This window comes from Filicampus tigris, chromosome 12 (genome assembly GCF_054856515.1).
Source record: "Filicampus tigris isolate MCC_2025a chromosome 12, RoL_Ftig_1.0, whole genome shotgun sequence".
Lineage (NCBI taxonomy): Eukaryota > Metazoa > Chordata > Actinopteri > Syngnathiformes > Syngnathidae > Filicampus > Filicampus tigris.
This window is the reverse complement of record NC_141228.1, coordinates 15,099,086-15,107,914: the sequence shown is the minus strand read 5'-3', so window position 1 is coordinate 15,107,914 and position 8,829 is coordinate 15,099,086. Positions and strand designations below refer to the sequence as shown.

Sequence of the window (8,829 nt, the reverse complement as noted above, 5' to 3'; positions counted from 1 at the left end):
ACATTGACTATAAATTTACATAAAATGCATTTTGGAAAAAAATTGACGTTTTGAAAAAAAAGTAGTATCTAAAGTGTGTGCCTACAGCATATCAATAATACATTAAAAAAATGAAGAAAAAAAACTCAAACAAGTATGATATGGTTGATATATATACAACTAAAATATGGAGATCTATATAGCCTCAATCCCTACATAACAGTAGTATTCTGATTAATATTGCATTTGTGAAATAACAATTAAGCAGATTAATCAAATACCACCTGAAATTGATGTCCTAACTACCCTCGGGCTCACACTAGTTGGGCCACATAAAACAAACTAGTTCAAGAAAATGTTTGCGTTCAGTTCTTCTTTAAAATAATAATAAATAAAATAATACAAACGGAAAATGTCCCTAATTTCCCTCAATGGGATTAAATCAGGATGGCACGGTAACATGCATGGTCAATTGACTGGACATTCTGAATTGCCCCTAAGTGTGTTGTGAGTGCGGTTGATGGTTTGTCTCTGTGGCTGGCTGGCAACCAATTCAGGGTGTCCCCCGCCTACTGCCCGAAGACAGTTGGGATAGGCTCCAGCACGCCCGCGACCCTTGTGAGGATAAGCGGTATAGATAATGGATGGATGGGATTAAATCACTACTGTTGTTTTCCTTATAATAAGATTAAAAATGTATATATATATTTTGTCTTTGTGATCTATCCATCAATGTTCATTAAATATATATTGATAGATAAATCCAAAAAATATCGGTGTTCATCTTAAACCCAAAAAGTGAGTCAAATCCATTATATTTATAACAGCTATCACAAAAACACCTGGTTCAATGTATTGATATCTGTCATGCTCATTTTTGTGTTCAAACAGAACTAAGACAGTCCTTAAAATTCTCAACTTTTATTAAGTTAATCAGCATAATTTATCATCTTCCTGCACATCATCATTTTGTTAGTTTAGCGCCCCTCGGTGGCTTACACGGGCGTGACACGTTGCTGTGGCTTGATTGGTAAAGGGGCGAGCCCGAAATCAAGCGAACAGCTTTCGTATTAGTTCAGTCAATAAACACTGATGAATACACTACTTACAAAAATTCGGGACACAGTGGTGTTCAATTTGTTCCGTGACCACACTCTTATCTCAAAACAGTTGATCTCAAATCATCTTTCCCCATTGAAATGAATTAGAATAAAATTAATCCGTTCCAGCTTCCCCAAACACAAATAGTTTTTAAAGGTTTTTCAGAAGGAAAAAAATGGCACAGTATAGCTGTGTATAAAAATACACAGTAATCAATGGGCACAACCAATGTGGATTATTTGAAGCCAACCGATTGATCTGCCGATTAATATAAGGAATACATAATGAATAAAATAACTTCTGTTTTTGGTAACTTACCACTTACCATAAAGATACGAATTACATTCCAAACATTTGACTGTTTTGTGGACCCATGCGATTCATAGGGATCGGGCCAGCCGCGAGGAGAGAAAATCCATTTATAAATCCATAGGGATTTTTTTTTTCTAACCATCTCACCCACAAAAAAAACCTGATAAACCACTTTTAAGTATTTTTCACAAAAAATATTTTAAATATTGAAAAAAAAAATCCTGCAAAGAGGTGAATCTGCGGGTATCGCATCTTTGACCTTAGTATTTGTTTAACTCTACAACAGAGAATTAGCAATAAAGTTTTTTTAGGGCCTATTTTTTTAAACGTTTGAATGTAAATATATCTCACATTATGTGTTAATGTGTATATATATAAAAAAAAAAAAATCATCCAATAATTTCAAAAGGGCTGATAGCCCGCCAATTAATCGGCGAAACACGAAAAAGTGATTGTTAAATGTAGCACATTTTAGGTTCATCTGGAAATTTCCCACAGAAGCCCACAATTCAGAACTTTTGTGAGTAGTGTATTGATTCACAAGGCGAAGTGACTTCATACAGGGAGGGGATGTTTGATTTCTCATCAAGCCTCCACCAATCGGAGACCCTTCAAAGCGTTAGCCGATGACGCAGCATGAGACCCTTCCCATCACAAACTTCATGTTACACAAGAAATTCTAATCACTTTTTACTTAAATAAAGATCCCCTGATGAATGAATTACGCTGGGCAACACAAAAAAAAAAAAAGACTGAAATGCATAGAGGACAGTATCGCAAATAATTACTGCCCCCAAGGAGCTGAAGTTTGTTAAATTAAGCAAATACAATAAAACTGTTGATTCCTATGGAAGTTTATGGACAGATGCCCTTCATTTTTCTAAATTTCTCAGAGAATAAAACGCAATGACAAAATTCACAGATTGCTGCAGGTCTAGATCAATGATTCCCAACCACGCTGCGGGAAGTTATCCATTTTCAACGTAATGGTCAGAAAATGATATACTAAAACTAACAGGGAGAATTGATTTGATTATTTGTTGTTGCCAGTCATACAACACAATATTAGTTTTGCGTTGAACTAAACAGGTCCAAATTTCACACGGAAGTAGTCAGTTTGTTAGTAGAGATGGGACCCCTTTTATTTCACTATACTGTACAGTGTATACTTTGGTGACTTTTTGGTTTGTGATCCATTTTTGTTTATTTAACGTAAAATACACGTCCTCAGGATATTGGTCTTTCAGGAGATATTTCACCTGATATCCACAACTTTCTGTGAGTAGAGTATGTGGCTTGGTTGGGAAACACTGGTCCAGATACACAAAAATAAAATTTGTCTCCTTGATAATAATCACTTGTGGTTAAGAAATGTCCGACACAGTGAGGTAAGAATCGGGTTGCAAAGGGGTGGAAATGTTCAGGTAAATTTCCATGGGAACTGAAGTAGAGGAATTTTTGAAATATTCCAAATTGGAAACTTGACATGGGAATTTATGAGCATTAAGGGTAATTTAATGAAAATATATATTCTGTCGTAAGCAGACCCTGAGTTCACTATTAAAACTCATTCACTGCCATTGACGGCTTTGGATGTCAAGATCCATTTTTACTGGGCTGGCAGATGAGTTCAGAGCCAAACTTCAATTATGTAAATTCCTGGTTTACTCCCGCCAATTAATGAGTTTGCTGGGGTTTTTTTTTAGTTTTTTTTTTTTTTTTTAGAAACCACCACACCCGATAAAGAACAACCAACCAACTCAATGGCAGGTACATTCCTAAAAATACCCGCCCCTCTTTTGCTGTGGCAAACCGGGCGTATGACTAACAAGCCGAAACAGCGGGACACACTAGTGAAGTGAGGTTACATTAAAATTCCAATTTAAAAACTGCAAACTCCTTCACTTCCCATGAAAGTTTCCAACTTTTTAAAGTCCCGGAATTTCGCAACCCGAGGTAGGAACCCTGCTCTCTCATCCGTCATCAAGCAGGTTTAAGAGGCCTCCATCGTGGTCCGGTGTGGCCGGCCTTGCCCTGCCAATACGTGCCGTCCGCAGATGAGGCCGTTGACACACCGGCGTTAGTTCACAAGTTTGACTGGACGCGTCAAAGCTCGTCCTTCTCCATCTGCCGGAAGGCCTCCAGGTCGTCCCGCCAGTCGGCCAGCAGCTGTTCCACCGATTGGCCGGCGCCGTCGGCGTCAACCTCACGCTTCTCTTCCTCCCCGAAGTCCGCTTTCGGCAAGTCGGCCTCCGCCGGACTGACGTCATCCTCGGCCGGAGCGGTGTCTCGAGCTTCCAGCGTCGTCGTCGTCGCCTCCGACTCGGATCCCGTCGGCGAGGTGGCCTCGGTTTGGCAGTCCTCCTCCGCCTCGTGGACGTCGGCGCCTGAAAAAGAAGGTGAGCGGCGGGCGGAGACGCCGCAAGATGTAAGACGCGCAAAAATAGAGCGGTCTTCACAAAGAGGCTGCCAGCTCAGAGCAGCGCGATGCCCGCCCGTGGTGAGTCACAGGATGAAATCTTTCTCCCCCTCGCACGTTGCTGAGAGAGAGAGAGAAACAGCCGAATGGAGAAAGGAAGCCGAAAAGTTATGCAGGGAATCTGGCAGGATTAATATTCCCCCTGAAGTGTGGTTTCTATAAATACATTGAAGTACACTGAACTAGAAACGCAAGGTCGTAGACGACCCTCCATATCTTTGTATAACGTAAACAAAGTGTTCAAGTAAACAAAAAATTTAAAAAAGCAAATGAGATTCAGCTCAAATGAAAGCATCTGTTAAACGATATTGCATCTATGAGACTACAGTTATTCGGGATAGGCGGGAACCTGGGCCAATACCGGCCTTATCTTCAGGTATCGGGTATGGAGGCTACCGATACCAGCCACCAATACTTATGGCAAAACAAATCTGACATTGGGAGTAGTTGGAGCTATACTGCAGAAGTATGACACATTGCCAAATCTGCATCGGAAAGAAATGTCTCTTCACACTTTTTTGCCATTGTGTAAAATGACATTTTATACAAAAAAATGTTAGAGGTATTGTTACTCAGTATCGGTGAGTACTCAAGAAGTGAATACTTGTACTGGTATGGGTCTGGAAAAAAAAAAAAAGGGTGCAGTGAACATCCCTACTTTTTGGCATCCATTCAACCACAATGGTATGATACTGTTGTAACGATGTCCACTTTGTCCAGACTTGCGACTTGTCAACTAGTGATTGGTGAGAAACAAATAGAAGGGAGCAAGAAATGTGAATTGTGAAATGTGAGATGAAGCCAAGAGGAAACAAAATTGGAAATGTGTGGGCAGGGAGCAGTCTGGTGGCGGAAGAAATAGCATTAAAGTGAACCCCCGCAATATTGCGGTTCATTGTTCGCACAGCCACTCTAATATGGATTTTTATGAGATGTTTTTGGGGTTTGCAGTAAAAACATGACAATTAAATAGAATGCAAAGAAATTAAGCACTTTTAGGCAGCTTTTTTTTTTTTGCTTCAGTTCAATGGACATTTTGCTGCTCCTTCTGGTGGGCGCACCTTGGCCACCGGGGGCAGTATAACAGACATTCAGATATACTGTATATGAAGTCGGTGTTAGCTAATTCTCAAATTAGAATTTAGTAAGGTAACATCATTGTTTTGTGTGTTGCTCCATCCTTTAGGTTCAGGTAATCATTGCATATAACATTGTTACACCGATGCTATTCATTAGCCCATCTATCGCATTACCCATTATGTTAACATTAACCCATTAAGGACGGGAGCGCATAACCGCGTTTCTACCACTAGAGCCCGGAGCGCCGTTGTGTCTTTGTACCTTTAAAGCCGGGAGAGCGGATACTTTTGTGTCTTTTTTTAATCCAATTCTCCGTCTCTTAGCCAATTTAATGCATCAGAATATACACATGACTGTGTCGCGAGACTGCGGAGGATGTCGCGGGTTTTTTTCGAGCCGTAGGCTAATGGCGGACGCCGTCGATCGCCGGGAGCTCTGAAATAAGTAACGGCAGTGATATATAGACGACGCGCTTGTGGACTGTGAACCAGCAGAACGTGATGTGATATAGTTTGTCGACAACGACGATATTTGCAACAAAATAGAGGATGGTAATTACCACTCGATTTTTTTTTTTTTTTACATTAAAATAGTGCTTCTCTTGAACTGACAAGTTATTTTTACATTTCGATTGAAACCTAATAGGACATTATTTACTAGTAAATAATAATAAAATCTGCCTGTGTGAAAGCCACATATCTTAGCTCTCTAATTATTTTGGAATTATGTTTCTGCCAGCTACAGGGGCTGAGATATGAATCATTTTGCAAGTGTTGAATTTCTGGGAGAACTTCAGGTTTTCAAGGGTAATTCCAAAGGCGACCTTAGGTTTTGGGGAGCCGTTGAGCCAGGCGCTTTAGGCCTTAATGGGTTAATATAGCGCACTTCAAGGCAAAGTTATGTGGTTGTTTTTAATGTGCTGTGTTTGTATCTTGGGGGAAAAAAACGCAGGTAGGTTCACTCCTATCTCAAGGCACCACTGTACATGTTAGCATTAAGATAGAGGACTTTCGCTTGGTGAAATTATACGTGCTATGTCAGTTTCACGGAAAACCTCAACTGGAAGTGACAAATAAACAAGCAGGCTTGGTCCCTTTTTTTGGAGAACCGTGCAAGTGAGTCTTATACGTTATATGATAGCTTCCCATTTTTTGACAGAGAAAGCGCGCGAAACGACACTGAGGAATACTTCAAAAAGTGTATTAATCAGAATTTTCTAAAAGGTATAGTATGGATTTTCACCAAACTTGTGTGTGTCTATAACGTATTCCCCGCAATACACCGGGGTTCACTCCACTGTAAAAATGAGACGATGTGAGCGAAGTAGCAGAGAGGAATACTTACTGCCCTCAAACAGACTTCCAGGAAGAGGTTTACCTTTGAATATGGTAGCTGTTTGTCCAGAAAATGAGAGAGGGTCAGGCAGGGGGGGGAAAAGAGAGGAGAAGGCAAATGAGCGAGCAAAGGGGAGGAAGTGTCGGGTCATATTGACAAACTTGGGAGTGAGTCAAAATTGTCGGAAATGGCGAAGCCTCATCTTTAATTCACAAAGTGAATAAGGTTAGGCGTGATGAAGACGGCGGCGCTTGATGAGCCATCACAAAGACGCAAAAAAAAAAAAAAAGGGGTCATGTGGGGCGGCGGTGCGCACCTCGGTCTCGGGCTTTGTCGCTCAGCAGCACCTCCACCTCCCTGTACTCCTTGAGCGCCTCCAGCAGGATGTTGCCCTCCTTGTGGAAGAGGAAGAGGAGGGGCAGGGTGATGTCGTCCGTGTTGCGGCCGTCGCCGGCCATCTGGAAGAGAGGCGCCGTGTCGCTGCTGCTTCCCTCGTTGTCGTCTGCCAGACAAGGAAATTGGACTTTTTGAAGCATGCGGAATATCGTTGGGATATAAAGCCCTGATATGTATTAGAGTGAATCCCCTGCTTATTTGTGATTCGGCATTGTCAAATTTAATTCTTTGCGGCTATTTTTTGGGGAACATAACCTCTATTATTTGCTGAAAACACGTCCTTGAATGCACCTCGTGCACCGTCAAAAGTGAAATTATGTTTTTGTTTCTTTCTCAATACACTACAGCTACTAAAAGTTGTTGCTTTGATATTATAATTTGCCAATTTGTTTTTGTGCGTAAATAGTTTTCATGACTTATACCCTTTGTGTAAAGCGCTGGTACGGATATTTGTTGGCCCATGTGTGATATGTGAGTTTGTGCTCGTGTGTTATTTAGGCCAGTATGTGAGCTAAAAGGAATGATAAGGGTTGGGGAGTGATGAAAACTACATGTAACGAGATTACGTAATGTAATTACAAAATGTAATCCGTTATGTTACCAGGGGAAAATAAGTAATTAAATTACAGTGGCGTTTGGAAATTTTGATGACGATAGCCAATCAATCGCCATGAAAACTTTTTCTTCTTCTGCCTTTGCCCCTTCTTAAAAGCTTGTGATTTGGCTGTCTCGGGCCATGTGCCATTATGCCACTCCATCTGTTAATACTATTGTCTTTGTGTAGTCTTAAATATTGCAAAAAGATTCTAACACTATTAGGTTTTAAAATGTGCAAGTCGTTAATAGTTGAGTGCATGTATTCAAAATGAATTGGGAAAAAAGTCATCAAAACGTGAATGTAATTAATTATATTACATGGTTTCACTCCTATGAGATTTTTAACAGGGTAACTTGTTACTATAACCTATTACACTTACAAAGTAATCTTCCAAACACAGCTAACAAGGAGCCTCATGCGAAGGTGTTTTGTTTGCGTTGATTAAGTTAGCTACTCAACACAGTATTATGTAACATGGGTTCATGGCCGTGTACATGTTAGATGCGTGGTGTTGATGCTTTGCTGATTATTCTTTGCTGGTGTTGTTACAGAACACATTGAACAAAGCAATTCAAATTGAATACCAGTCTTCTTTTTCAGTGCTTTGCTGCCATCGTGTGGTATCTATAGGCACTTACAAACCCCTTTTAGAATTCTTTGACTCCTTTATCCTACTGATTATTCCCTTGAATACTTGGGTAACATTTTAGGACGTTTTTAAAAAAAGTGTTTTTATGGCTCAGAAAAACTGAGAATTTAGTACCATTCCCGTGGAATTAATCGATGTTTCATAGGTTCTTGTCATGTCAACAAGGTTGTTGGCGGTGGTGGTTGTTGTGGAAAATAATGTTCCACAAGTACGATGCAGGCGAAACCCAATTAACAGGTCATCACACCCGACTTATCTGACTGTCTGTCTTGGCGATAATCCATTTAATGGGAGGCTAATCACATCAAAGGGTTCATCTTCCTCGTTGCATCCCGGTCGGCCCTGCGCACTCACCGACGACGATCCCTCCGATGGCGCCGGCCTTCTGGATGTGCCGCGCCTTCTCGGCGAACATGCACTGGCCTCTCTGCAGCAGAGCGATGTGCCCCCGCACGTACTCGCCGTTGCTGATCTCGCTGCAGCCGCTGTACGGCTCGGCGACGGTGACAAAGCCTCGAACCTGCACACAGGAGCAAATCACATTTAGCTCAAGACATGTACTTTAGTTTGAATGAGGAGCTTAGCAAAAGGGGTCAGGTTCAGGTCAAAACTAATTTAGTGCCCTTTCATGTTTGCAAACAACGGGTGCATTTTTTCTTTTTAAGTAATCTAAATGAATGCTTATATGTTTAGGATATCAAACTACGAAATGTATCTATTTTTGTAATGTTTTTATGAGTATTTGCAGGTCACAGCATATTGTCGCTGTCCTGTGAAAAATCTCCAATTTTGGAAACTTTTTTAATTTTCACATTAATGCGATGCCTGTAACGCGGAAACACCATTCATGTAAAAATAAGAAAATGAAAAAAAAAAATGGAGATAACTGTTTTTCACAGG

The 8,829-nt window shown here is 40.8% G+C and overlaps 1 protein-coding gene across 3 annotated transcripts in view; it reads right to left on the bottom strand.

The window, feature by feature from the left end:
- Positions 1–884: 884 nt before the first annotated feature.
- Positions 885–8,829, bottom strand: part of edem3 (ER degradation enhancer, mannosidase alpha-like 3) — an 18,554-nt gene continuing 10,609 nt past the window's right edge. Inside the window, exons 18-21 of one of the 3 annotated variants that reach the window (XM_086048191.1) lie at positions 8,284–8,449; positions 6,603–6,788; positions 6,296–6,343; positions 885–3,779 (exon numbers count right to left, since the gene is read on the bottom strand). In XM_086048191.1, coding sequence (XP_085904317.1) covers positions 3,499–3,779; positions 6,296–6,343; positions 6,603–6,788; positions 8,284–8,449 — 681 coding nt within the window. In that variant the 3' untranslated portion in view covers positions 885–3,498. The remainder of the gene's footprint in view (positions 3,780–6,295; positions 6,344–6,602; positions 6,789–8,283; positions 8,450–8,829) is intronic. The other 2 variants (XM_086048192.1, XM_086048193.1) reach the window with 2 other exon arrangements.